The following is a 15029-nucleotide window of genomic DNA, read 5'->3' on the forward strand; positions in this document are numbered from 1 at the left end:
CAAATCTTGTTGTACAATGACTACAGGCATGATCTAGTAATGAATTTTCTACTAAATAGTTTTTAATCCAAGAGCAATAAATTCACGATGGAACCAATAGATAGCATTTATTAGTTTAACAGAAACGCTGCTATCTCATATTAGATATCTATTTCATAATAGGGGGCTTTCCTCTAAGTATGAAATTTTTATGATAATAATTCGTTTTTAATAATATTATTCCTACATACTAAAATAACAATATTAATTGCTCTATGAATATATGTATTTTTTACTGCAATGATTTTTTATATTTATTAAATATTACAATTATATAAATTCATTCCTTGATAGAAAAATTTTGCTGAAATTGACATTTCAACGAAAATACTGAAAATTTGTTGATATATTTCGCTGAAATTTCTCTGAAAATGAATTTTTCAACAAAAATACTAAAACAATTATCGAAATTGAACTGAAATTCTTCCGCAAGTTTGTCCGAAAATCTCATAAAAATTTGTTGAAAAAATGGTGACAGTTTGGATTGAAATCGGTCAATTTTTACAGATTTGGACATTGAACTCGAATATGAAGCTTAAAAGTTCGGGGAACTTTGTGAAAATGCAATTTTTCTGTATGAAAGCATCGTTTTGCAGCAAAATATTTTTTAATGAACAGAGGGCTAAATCAATAAAATTTTATGCTTAATCGATAGCTTGCACTTGGATTGTATAATAAGAGTGCATTGATTTTTTTTTGCTCTACGAGTAGAGATATTGCGATTCAAGTCCGAATCTGTACATATATTAAGATATGCCGTCGTTATAATTTTTATTATTTATAATTTTTATATTGTGCGTTGCGGCTATGTGCGAGAAACGTATCATACATTTTTGTAACTTTACGACGAAAGAATCCTTACATATATCTTCGCCTTATATACATCTTTATTATATGTATAAAACAGGATAGGAAATGCAGCCTAAACTTATAAAGTATAAAAATGTGTAATTTCGGTGAAAATAAAAGATATTATAACACTTTTCTTTCTTCTTCTGAAAAATATCAATAAAAGAACGCTTCTTTTTTTCACCGTTATCATATTTGTTTATTAAGAAACATTTTCGTGCAGAAAATTTGCATTTTCACAAAGGACTTTGGACAATTTTAAGCTTCATATTCAAGTTAGCATGTCCAAATCTATAAAGATTGACCAATTTCATGCGTTTCAATCACAGTCAAATTTTGGCGCTAAATTGCCATCGTTCTTTCTCTGAAAGTCTAAAATTTCTCTGAAATTTTTGAAAGTGATTTTTTTTTGCAAAAAGAAAAATCGCTAAATTCAAACCGAAACTGTTCTGAAAATTTTGTTAAAGGTCGAAATTTCCCTGAATTTGATTTAAACTTTCCTGAAAGTGATTTTTTTCAAAAGTACTAAATTGTTGGTATGGAATTAAAATTTTTCCAAATTTGTTAAAAATCTTTTCAAAAATTGTATAATATTTCTCTAAAAATATATTAAATATTATTTAATTTTTCGTTAAAAGTATTGCAAAATTGTTATAAATACATGAAAATTAGTTTTTATACATTAATTTTTTACATAAATAGTTTTAACATATATATAATGACAAATATGCATTAAGTATGTTCTCATTAGTATTATACATTATATTAGATATACATTATGCAATTATACATTATATTATACAATTTAAGATTAATTATATTTTTCCAAATGAGTTTCATCTTTTTCACATCTTTGATATGTTACAATTATAGGTCTATTAGCATAATAGGTGTTTGTGGATCATCGAAAGAAAAATTTCCGTATAATCGCAGAAATCAAGCACGCTATATTGGGATATAACTTAGGATGGGTGAGCTTGGGAGGAGCATACCATGAAAATAATTATTGAATTTTTTAGGGAGAAACGTTTTTTTTAATCATAATTTGATCATATGTCTTCTGAAATATGATACTAATCAGTAATACTTATTTTAAAAATAAAACAGGATTAATTAATTTTATTTTTTTGAAATTTCAGCGGAATTCGCGATAGTGGCATTATTTAACATTAGTGCTATAATACAATAGTGTAGCAATGCAGTGGTGCAATAGTCGAATTTATTACTATACTAATAGTACAATAGTGTAATACTCAATAAGTTTTTTTCGTAAAAGTTTATATTTTTAATAGAATCATTATCACCACGCTCAGAATCGTCATCATTATCGTCAGAATCATTATCGTTATCTTATCCTTATTTTCAGAATGCTCCAGTGTTTTTGTTTGATTATTTGTAATTAAGATATATAAAATTATATCCGCTGAAATTTTCATTAGTTCAAATAAAAATAATTTATATAGAGTAACTGCGGATAATACATACGTCAGTGTGGGAAATGTCCAGTGTGGGAATGTCCAGTGAGGGACATATCACTCGTGTTTAACAATGATAATGATTAATAGTGTTTGTGCTATAAAATTATTTACAATTGTATGTTTAACGTGTTGCATAAGTATCAAGAATTTTCTGGCAACAGTATTGTTTTTATGAGGTAAATATGACGGCATAGTATATGAAAATGCTTCTTATAACTTTTATATTAGGTGTTGGAATTAATTCGTAGCGTTTTACAAGTGATGGGAAGTACTTTCATTAATGTATTTTTTAATGCTCATGTGAAATAAATAACATTCTTTCATTAAAAACGCTACGAATTAATTCCAACACCTAATAGTATTTTAAGTTATTATTTAATAACTTTTATAATACTTTAAGTTATTATTTCAACATTATATAATACAATTTTTAGCTTGATTAGCTTGTTAATCTATTAGTGTAGATTAAAATGAAAATATTCAATAAATCGTTGATTCATTTTCTTAACAACCGTATTGCACAGGCTCATCATAAGATAAAATGGCGTATTGGGGCAATATGACACTACTTTTATTAAGGTAAAATGCCAGTAGTCATTTTCTCTAATATATAGGTTAGGGCACTAAACAAATGTTTTGCCGCATAATTCCATCGTAACAGGATATTCATATTGACAAATACCTAATAAATAAACTTAAATGTTTATTTATTTGCTTATTGTATTATATTAATTTACTGCTCAATTCAAAATTCTGAATAGAGAATACAGTTTTTTAAATCCATTTTTAATGGATTGAATTTTCTTGATTTTTGGAACTTAGACTACTTGTAACATTATAATAAATATAAAGTAAAATAAATATTTATTTATACATTTCATACTTACACATTATATACTTTTACATTTAAAATTGGTCCAAAATGTAATTGGATAATATCTAATTGTTGCTGTAGATGGATTCATGAGGACTGTTCGTAGAAAGATAAATTTATGTTGTTAAAAACGCTTCTCAAAGTTTATTTTACATGTTGTATAACTTAATCTATCAAAGTTATTATTTATATTGTTTATATTGTGTTATAAATGTTCATTTTCATCATAAAAATCATTAATGTGTTCTTGCAATGAAAGAAACAAATGTTAGCATTTTTTTATATATTACCTGCATGGTGGCATATTATCCATTTTTCAGCATTTTTGTATTTCTATATTTTTAATAATAAAAAATAAAAATATTTGATTTCAATCATATACAAATAATAGATAAAGGATGGAAGAAAAAGATTAATATGTAAAATTACATATCAAATTCGAATTGAACAAATAATTATTTAAAAATCTAATTTCACTTAAATGTGACATACTTACTCCATTTACTCTATATTTACACGAAAAATAATGTACATATTACACAGAAAACTATAACCAATCGTATAATATAAGTTATATATTATAAATTTAATATACTCTTCAACAAAATTATTGCATAGACAAATTTATATCAAAATTTCGTATAAATTCAAATGTAACTTCGTGAAAAATGATCGCATTTAAAAATTTTCTTATTTTCAAGGGTAAAGTCTGTACTTTACAAAGCTTTCAAGGGATTTCGAATCTATCCTTATTCCTTGACATCTTTTTAAAAATAAGGATGTTCTTTTTTTAAAAAAATTTGCGTAGTTTAACACATTTCTATGGAGTGTAGTAAATTTTTTTTGTAAATGTTATGATAACGCTTATTGAATGTAGTGGCATCTCGATATTATTTTCTTCAAGGAATTTAATTCTGACGGTGAGCGTTATATTAGGATCGTCTATTAGGATAAAATATCGAGACTACTATCAATGAGCGCGGATTTGAATCTCATTCAACATGTATGAGATATGATGGGAAGAAGCCTATGAAGATTAGAGGAACAGTCAACAAATCTGCAGTAACTGGAAGCATCGAATATGATGGGAAATTCCTCAATTAGAGCTTGCATCAATATACGTGCACATTTACAAGAGGTCATCCGAAGACGAGGTGGAAATACACAATTTTGAAGAACAAATGTACCCCCACATATCTTCACCTTCTCCCCTCACACACACACACACACACACACACACACACACACACACACACACACACACACACACACACACACACACACACATAAAGTTACGAAACTAATTGTCCGAACATAGATATTGTAAGTATATTTTTTAGTACAGTATCATCAAATAAATAATATAATTTTTAAAGAATAATAGTATTTAGAAGTAAGAATTCTCTCCAGTGATTTACTTTCATCTCTAATATTAATCAAAATTATATTTTTAGATACATATAGACTTAATCAACAAAACTATAAAAATAATCGCGAAATTAATTGATCGGACAAACAAAAATAATATTGAAGAAAATATAAATATATTAAAATATAAATATATTAAATAATATTGAGTTTTAATAGCGCGTGGGACCACCCTTAGCTTCACTAACAGCATTTAGTCTGCTTTCTTCAAGTGTTTCCACAAGTTTTTCGGGTAACATCAGGATTAATATTTTCCCAAGCTTCCAAGATGACTTTTTCTAATTTCTTATGATTCCGATTTCATTTTCGGACTTCTGATTTGAGAACTTCCTATAAATGCTCAATAGGTTCAAGTCTAGGCTCTGGAAAGTTCAAGCATCTTATTTATTTTAAAAAATTTCTATGATCGATGAGAGGTATGCTTGGGGTGGTTATCTTGCTGTATGATAAAATATCATTCGATTTTTATATGAGCTATATGAGTGAAATCTTTTAAATCACGCTTTAAAATTTATACGTACATATGTTAATTCATTGTATCATGGATAAATTTAAATTTTCCTACTCTAAAAGCTACCATAGATTCCCAGAAGAGATTTTTCCATCATATTTTACAGTAGGAATTAGATTTCGGATTTTAAAAGCTTTTCTGATTTTACAATACTTTTTTCTTTCCATCAGATTCAAACAATTTAATCTTTGATTCATCTTCAGAGAACACGATTCCAAAATGATAATAACTATATATATATATTTAATAATTATATATATATATATATATATATATATATATATATATATATATATAAACTTGCAATATCTATGTCTGGACAATTAGTTTCGTGACTGTATACACGCACGCACACAATATATATATATATATATGTACATATATATATATATATATATATATATATGTACATATATATACATATATATATATATATGTATATATATGTACGTATATACCAGATGCAACAGAATGACCGTACTAGGCTAATTTTTTGAAAAATACATATTTTTTTGAAAAATGTTTCAGACAAAAGTTTTTCGACTTCAAAGAGGACATAATATTATTGGTTAGACCTTAGGTGGCATTGTTAAGATCAAGGCAAAGTTACGTTGAATTTTTTAAATGGAATCCCCCATTTTTCATTATATATTCTTGTAGCTTACTTCGAGAGCTTTACAAAATACTATAATAAAATATTTTTTCATGAATATATTTCAAGTTAAGCTTGAAAATTACAATACCGTCGGCATTATTCGAGGTGTCCGACCGACAATTAAAACTTCTTGAATATTGTTCAGGATCACGTCCTGGATAACATTTGTAAAGATCGAGATCATTGAGGGTTATACCTCTTATTTTTATTTTTGCACTGAAAATTCATTTTTATAACAGCTTCATAAAGTACAGACTTCACCCTTGAAAATGAAAAAAAAACTTTTAAATGCGATCATTTTTTGGGGAGTTACGCTTATTTAAATTTATGCGAAATTTTGATATATAAATTTACCTATGCTATAATTTTATTAACGTGTGTATTTTTATATTTATTATAAATGGTGAAATTCATGAACTATCTTATAATATGATATATACCTATATCAATTTTATACCTACTTATATTTAATAAACGTATAAGATATCAACAAGTATTTAATGGATAGTGATTCTATGATATGATTAGTTTCTAAACTTATTACAATTACATCCAGTGAAAAAACTAAAGACAAGAATCAATCGTATTAAAGAATTACTAAGCGCTAACTGATTAGTTTTCTTTGTTGAACGCAGCCAATGACTACGCACTAGCGACTCGTGATGTTAGACCTCCGCTCTGAGCTATGATTTTTCTCTCTCTTCTTCTCAAAACAGAATCTATATATATTAAGATTGTTGTTATTTTTTGAATTTTTCTCTTAAATTCCAATTTACCAAACAATTTCTGTAAAATTTTAGCTCGGATATTAGGAACACGTGCCTTCGGCTCATTAAACATTAGAGTTATATCAGCATTGATTATTAAAACATATTTCTCACAAAAATCGGCTTAGAGGACTTTTCTTTCTTTTAGCGTGTATGTTTTGTTTTTCTACATCATTTGAGATCTTATATGTCTCCTTTAAATAATTAGGTAAACGAATAAAAAAATAAATATATATTGTATTACACTTTTTGAGCTGGAAAATGTGATCTCTGGGCTAAAAAGAATTGTAGTATGTTTCGAGTCAAGAGAAGAATCAAATTAAAGGATTTAATGTTTTTATTAAAAAACTAAATTTTTATCAATATTACACATAATAAAATAATATTATACATATAATAAAACAATGTTAAATATAATAATGTAATAATTATTGCGACCGAATTTAAAGACCGAAATCATTTCGGCACGTAGTGCCGAATTAAAAGACTACATATGTAGTAATAAATTCACATAATATTATATAAGTACTTTATATCTAGTTAAATCATTAATGGCATTTATTTCCTATTGGTTGTGTACTCACATGTATGGTCCTATAAGATTCTTAGCCCTGATGAAAAAATTTCGCTGAAATTATTTTATGTATTTTTTGAAACATTTTAACGTAATTGTTGAAAATTTGTTGAAATTTCATTTATTGAATGTGAATTTTTCGGATAACATATTAAAAAATCGCTAAAATTGAATTGAAATTTCTTTGAAATTTTACTGAAAATGAATTTTTTTTAGCTAAAATCACTAAAATTAAACTGAAATTTTTCTGAAATGTTGAAATTTTACTAAAAAATATTCCAAAACGTAAAATAATTTTAGTGAAATTTTTTCACTAGAGAGTTTAACATTCTTTATTTACGTTGCTTAAAATAAGATGTTCCTATATTTACTAGTTATTGAGAAGAATATTACTAAAGCCTTGGTAGTCTAAAAGCCTAGGACACTCGCACGGAATGCTAGAAATCTGGATTCGACTCTCAGCCGAGGTAATATTTTTCACAATAAAATTATTTATTTACAGATTTTAATATGTTACTCAACATTATTATTATTATTATTAAGATTGTTCTAAGATACTTATATATTAAATTGTTAAATTGCTACACTGAGAAAAAAATATAGTCAATTTTAATAAATATTTAGTTCAATACTGTCAACTAAACATTTACTTACAGTAAACAAATATTTTGTTCAGTAAAAAAAAGATTATTAAATCAAATTAACATTTCTTGTATCAAATAAACATATAGCTTTCTATTTAATAAATATTTAATTGGTAGTATTCAACTAAATATTTATTAAAATTGATTATATTTTTTTTCAGTATAGTCAATTTAACTTGTGATATTACTGTGGTAGTTTAGTGGAGTTTGCGTTTCAAAATTGAAAAATTATTTTGTTGCGAAATTTAAAGGACTACACACGTAGTGTATAAATTCATACAAAATTATTACAAGCATTTAAGATCACATTAGAATTTTAATTGGAATTTATCTTCTATTGGTTGTGTACAATAATTATTGTAACAAAGTTTTTTTTTCGAATCCGAAAACGATAGTCTTTATTAATTTGTAATAAATACTGTTTTTATTCTTCATTTTCAGTGATTAATTTATTAAATATTTATTATATATTTATATTATAATAGGAGGAAGTCGCCTATATTGCACTTAACGTTTAAACAAAATTATAATAAAAGCGCTGAAAAGATCAGGAAACTTTTAATTACTACTTGAAAACTTTTTTAAAATCATCGTTTTCTGACAAAGTTGACGGATTAGTCTGCATGAAATCTCGATTTATATTGAATCTGTTTAAGAAGATAGTGTTTTTGCAGTTAAAAAAATTTCAATATCTTTTTCTAACAATTCATGAATATTGTATGTTTTTATATTACAATATTGTATGCTTTTGCTATTCATCATGTGAGGTAGATAGCAAAATTTTTATAGCATAAAAATATTCTTGTTTTGTGATGAATTCAAATTGATAGCAAAAGAAAGGCGTGTTTTTTCTGATATTTGTTTATTATCATCCCAGATAGCACAAAGAATCCAAAAAGAATTCTTTTACAAAGTATCGATTTACAAAAAATTCTCGAAAAAATTCTTTTTTTTCATTCTCGATTTCTCTTTTTCTATCCCATTTCTGTTTTAAAAGTATTTCTAAGGATCCCAAAAGAATTCACTTTTATATCATTAATTGTGAATTCTTTTTCGAATTTAAAAGCAGCCCTTTTTTTAGTCTAAATAAATTCGCAATGAAATCGAAATAACTTTTAGATAGTATTCTAATAGAGTTTTAAAACTATTCATTTTATGTTCTTTCTGGAATCGGAAAGTTAAATAGGTTGTGATTATTGGAATGCTCCGAAATATGAAACAAAAATTAATTAAAATATATTTTGCGACAAAAATATTTTAACAAAGAAAATATTTGAAAATATAAATCAATTGTTAAAATCATATATATTGTATGCTTTTTTGTATTGTCATATTTTTATTAATTTATATTTCTTAATTTTGTATAAAAATAAGTCACTTCATTTTTTATTCGAATTAAATTTTACTATTATATTTAAATACGTATGATTATGTATGCATATATATATATATATATATATATATTATATATATATATATGTGTGTGTGTGTGTATGTGTGTAATATATATTTGATAATATCCTTGAGCCTTCCACGGGTGCTTTCTATATAAAGATTGTGATTCGCGGGTTTCCTCCGTGATCAGATATAGTCTTGGAATGCCAATGTTTCGTGAACCATGCAGTTCACTTCATCAGGGCGAGGAACAGCCTGATACGGAGCTGTTTCTCCGGGCCGTTTCTTTTTATATTACACTACTTGTTGGAATGGTGGGGGGGGAAAGATGAGAATTGTGTTGGTGGTGGAGGGGGGGGGGAGAGGTGGGGAAATCGATCAGTCTTCAATAACTGGGAGAATGGTTTTCCATATTTTATTTATGTTGCAGCCATTATCTCTATTTAGATTGTTAGGGTGTTTTTGTATCTCTATGGTTTCTCTATATTTTCTTGGAAAGTATGATGTAATGTTGGCTATTGTGGTTGTTTTGTCAACAAAACAGTATTTGATGTCCTATTTCGATGTTTCTGATAATGCTGATTGTGTGACGTGTTTTAGCCTGACATCATGTTGGTGTTCTTTTATCCATAGGTTGACTATTCTCCCGGTTTCTCCAATATATACTTGCCCGCAGGAACAAGATATTTCGTATATTCCTGCGAAGCTGAGTGGAGGTCTTTGATCTTTAGGGTTTCTTAAGATTTGTTCTATTTTTAATTATATATTTGTTCTATCTTTTTGGATGGTTTAAAGTAGTTCGGATATTGTGTTTGTTTAATATCCTGCTAATCCGATCTGTTGTTTCTTTGACATATGGGAGAATGGGATAAGATATAGTCAGGGGGGATCTATCCTTTTTTTGATTGTGTGTCAGAGATCGTTGTCTTGTTTACATCTTTATTGATTATTTTGATTATGTCTTTTTTGTCGTGTTCGTTTTTCTGTAAGGCTAATTTTAAGTGATTGAGTTCTGTCTGTAGATGTTCTTTGTCAGAGATAACGAAAGCTCTACCATATGTACAAGTGAATTGATTGCAGACTGTTTTTGTGCTGGATGGTGATGCGACTCGACATGTAGGTATCTATCTGTGTGTGTTGGTTTTCTGTTCACTTGATGGCCTAAGGTACCATCAGCTTTCTTAGACATCAGAACATCTAGAAAGAGGAGTTTTTCGTTTTCCTCTATGTCTATAGTGAAGTGAATATTTGGATGGATGTTGATTGTTGGGAAATAAGGAATTTAGTTCGGCTGTGTCTCCATATCACGAATATATCGTCTATATAACGGAATCAAATTTCTGGTTTTTTGAGTGTTTTTCTGAGGGCCTCTTTTTCAAAAATGCTCCATGAAGATGTTGACGATTACAGGAGAAATAGGAGAGCCTATTGCCGCTCCTGAAGTTTATTCATAAAATTAGTTGTTATAGGAGAAGTAAGTGGTCGTTAAGCATTGCTCTCTTAGCGGAATGAGGTCGGAGGGAACTTCATGTGAGGCCTTTATTATGTTCATTAAGTGTATAGAAAACCAATACACATAAATCTTAAGAAATCCTAAAGATCAAAGACCTCCACTCAGCTCCGCAGGAGTTGATACAAAATACCTTGTTTCTGCGAGCAAGTATACATTGGAGAATGGTCAACCTATGGATGAAAGGACATCAACGTGATGTCAAGCTAAAACACGTCACGCAGTCAGCATTGTCAAAACACAACATCGAAACAGGACATCAAATACTGTTTGACAAAACGACCACAATAGCTAACATTACATCATACTTTCCAAGAAGGTATAGTGAAACCATCGAGATACAAAAACACCCTAACAATTTAAATAGAGATAATGGCTACAATGTAAATAAAATATGGAAAACCATTTTCCCAGTTATTGAAGACTGACCGATTTCCACCTTCCTCCCCCCACCCACAATTCTCTTCTTACCCAACAAGTAGCGTAATATAAAAAGGAATGGCCCGGAGGAACAGTTCAGTATCAGGTTGCTTCTCGTCCTGATGAAGTGGACTGCGAGGTTCACGAAACGTTGGCATTCCAAGAATGGATCTGAACACGGAGGAAACCCGCAAAACGCATAATTTTTATATGTAATTTATTTTGTATGTGCATTTTTTGTATATATGTATATAAAATGCTATTGCAAAAACTACAATAATTTTTATTACGCTCGCAGTAATCACTCAAACATAGTACAATTCTAATGACAGTAGATCGCTTGTAACGGGAATAATTTTGTACATAACAAATACCTATATTGTGACTAAGCCAAAAATGAATTTTTTTGAACCCATTGCGAATAGAAAAAAAATTTCTTTAAATTAACTTCAATTTAACTCTGTAAGAAGTATTTTTATGAAGTCCTTTATTAATTATCGGAATTGAATTTTGAGTCCGAATTTGGAATTAATGATACCGAATACCCTTTAATATCATACTTGTCCTCGATTGGAGCGCATTTTGTATTTTGGCCACTTTTTCCGTCTTTTTGTCCACTATGGACATGTACTCTCTGCGAGGAAGACGCAATAATTAATTTAAATTGATGTAATCCTTTTCTGCTCCTCTTTTAAACTATCAAAGGCTTGTTTTAACATTTTTTTGTGTCTTTTTTAGTTTTTAAAAAAATCGATTATATCAATTAAAATGAATCACCCTGTATAAATATGATTATTAACAGTTTAGTTGATAAAAAATTTAGATGAAAAAGCGCAAAAAGGTAGGTGGATTACTCGTTAATGATTTACAAATGCAATGATAACTTGAAAATTTTGATATCAGGAATTGTTTAAAATTGTGGACATTCTAAAATTTGAAAAAGGATCTTAAATACCGAAAGGTCTTACTAAAAGATAACCGAAAAATGGATTAATTTTGCAAAATTTTGATCTTTTTCATTATACTTATGACCATTAATAACAATAAAACCATTTTAAATTTGGATTTGCATCGGTGAAATTCATAATACATATTTATAACATAATAAACCATCATATCCATGCAATTGTTACACAATTTGTTTTCGTATTCAACTACTTGTAAAAGCATTTGAATCTTAAGAGCCATAATAATTTTTCTAGATTTGCTATGATGTATTTATATGAGAAAAATTATGATTCCAAAATTACGAAGTTGCTTTATGACCACTTTTTCTGTCTTTTTGACTGTGCGTCGTGGCGTCGAACTAAATGTTTATATTTTTATTATTTATATAATACTTTTTTTCACATAAGAATTTGTACATATTCTACAATAGTTATATTAAAACATGCAAAAGTTTTAAAACGATTAAAGTTTTAAAACGATAAATTAGTTTTTCTTTTGAAAAAGATTACAAAAAATCACCATTTTTTCAATTTCCTAAAACAGCAAATTCCCTCAAGCCCTCAATATTGAGGGGCGCAATCCCTCAATATTTTATTTAAAATTTTACAGGAATTATATTTTTTTATGGATTGGAACTATTTTAGAGGGTGAAAGAAACCGAAAGAATTCGAAAAATCGAAAAACGGATCATTCCCAGAAAAATATAGTTAGAAAATTCTATGTGATATCATGAAACATGGTATAGTTATAAAATTTATAAAATTTTATCAACAGAAATAAAACTAAGGATAAAATTTGCAGTTTAGTTACTAGGCTTTGAATTTGTTTATGAACATAACACTATTAGACAACATATAAAAGTAAGAAAAATTATAAAAAGAATTATTATAAAAGTTCAAATATCTATTACATGTGAAATTGAGTTTTATTGGCATAGCATTGATGCAAAATAATATTTATTCTATTTGAATTACAATTATAAGTAATGGACGAATGGAAGGCCAAGCTCTAAATGGCTATAGCAATAAAATAGATATGCGCAAGAATACACCATCATTTCTTGCATTATGAGTTTCCATCTAAGAGAACATATTTAAAATTATCATAGGAACAGACGTCTAAATATACATTACATCACTAACTTGTCTCAAATATACATAAGAAATTTTATAAGGATTTTTTAAAATTTGTAACTGCCAAAAATTCGGGAGGGGATTTTCTGTAGCTCATGATGCGATAGCACATATATCTATTCACATTGGCCGGGGTGCATAGTAACTTTTTACTGCTTTATCAATGAGAATATTTTATTTTAAATTGGCCAATTTAGCGATATGGGTTATCAGAATCTTTTAAAAATTTTATTGAATCTATGCGCATGTGCGGTGAGAAGACACTAGTTCAATCGTCGACACAGAGGTTGTGACACCTTTTTTTAAATTGTTTTCAGAACATGGAAAAAATTTTCAGAGTACTATTCAATATCTATAAATGCAAGTAACGAGAGATTATGACAGCTATCAAAATGGTACGGAATTGAAATATACAAAGTGAAACTAAGGAATACATATTGTATGACGCAAAAAATACTTTAAGATGTCAATTGGATGCAGCAAAATCAGAGTAAATATTAAGCTAAATGGTTAATTCTATTTAAATTTATTACCATTTTTAATGTGTTAGAAAAAAAATAACGTATAATACTCTCTAAATTTCTTGGAGTGAAATCTATGTTGAACTGAAACAAACTCTACTTGTTTTATTTCAATTTGTTGCACTGATGTGCACTAGTTCAAAAAGTTCATCGATAAAGAATAGATTAATGAAAAGCATATAGCACAGATATTCAAGAGGTTCTGAAGAATATCTTGAGAATCTCAACATTCTGAAAACGTTCGCAAAAACATCTCTAAGATAAAGTGTACTATGTAAGGTAGGATGTGTGTAAAAGTCATCGATTTTTATCCCCAACCGAAGTTAAATTTATATGCTTCTTTATAGTTTTTAGGTTCCAGAATCACATGATGCAATTAGTTTTCCATAAACATAAAGAAAAAAATATGTAAATATGTGAAGAATAAAGAAGTACAGATGTGCCATAAAATTGAGATATATAACGCCTTTTTTAAATGTTCTAACTTACAAAAGCCATCAAATTTTATTTGTATACAATCTGAACATTTTTAGTTCAATTATTTGTTCAATTCTGAAAACGACAATAAAAATTCTCAAAATCATATAAATTCTTAATATGGCATAAGAAAGCATACACATTCGGTCCTACTAAAATCACACACACGCACGCACGCATGCATCGCGCGCGCAAAACAGGAGCACACACATAATTGCATACATGTAATCGCCGTTCTCAAAATATGAATTTTATTATTAGAATTGGTTCTTTTCAAGGTTAAATTATATGCAAACTTTGATCGTGCCATCTTCCTGTGATGCACATCAGGTAACTGATAACAACAGTATGAGCAGAATTGACATAAAAGGTCAATCATAATAATATTAATGATTAAATTGTCATTAAGTATCTGATACTTATAAATCTAGAATTTATGTATGACATTGAAATGTTTAGGTTTTCACACTAAGATTTAAAAGTCTGAAGTTTAAAAATCTACAGATAAGTTTTAAAGATTTTAGAGTTTATGAGTAAAAAGTTTAAAGACATGGGGCTTGAAAGTTTCGGTACTAACTGTCTCAGGTTTTGAGTCTGGGATTTAAGAATGTGGAATTCAAAAAGGCGGGAAGATGATGTGCAAAGCACGAGTATCTAATTTTTGTCTTACACTTTTCGAATTTTCGTGTGTTTGTTTCTTTCTCTATTTTTACTCTATCACAATAAAAATAGATTTTTACTCTATCACTCATAAATTTGTTGATTCTCGATGGATAAAATGTTAAAAAAGCTCATTGTGTATCTCG

The 15029-nt window shown here is 27.9% G+C and overlaps 1 protein-coding gene across 3 annotated transcripts in view; it reads left to right on the forward strand.

Annotated features, from left to right (window-relative positions):
• LOC105146070 (uncharacterized) overlaps positions 1-15029 on the forward strand; it is a 184457-nt gene that overhangs the window by 25180 nt on the left and 144248 nt on the right. The window contains exon 1 of one of the 3 annotated variants that reach the window (XM_087411464.1): positions 10049-13715. The exons of the other annotated variants lie outside the window; for them this stretch is intronic. Within the exon in view, the coding sequence (XP_087267590.1) occupies positions 13700-13715 (16 nt within the window). The 5' untranslated portion in view covers positions 10049-13699. Of the gene's footprint in view, positions 1-10048; positions 13716-15029 lie in introns of those variants that run through there. 3 annotated transcript variants of the gene reach the window in all.

The sequence above is a fragment of the Acromyrmex echinatior genome, chromosome 1 (genome assembly GCF_024713525.1).
Source record: "Acromyrmex echinatior isolate Ae372 chromosome 1, ASM2471352v2, whole genome shotgun sequence".
Classification (NCBI taxonomy): domain Eukaryota; kingdom Metazoa; phylum Arthropoda; class Insecta; order Hymenoptera; family Formicidae; genus Acromyrmex; species Acromyrmex echinatior.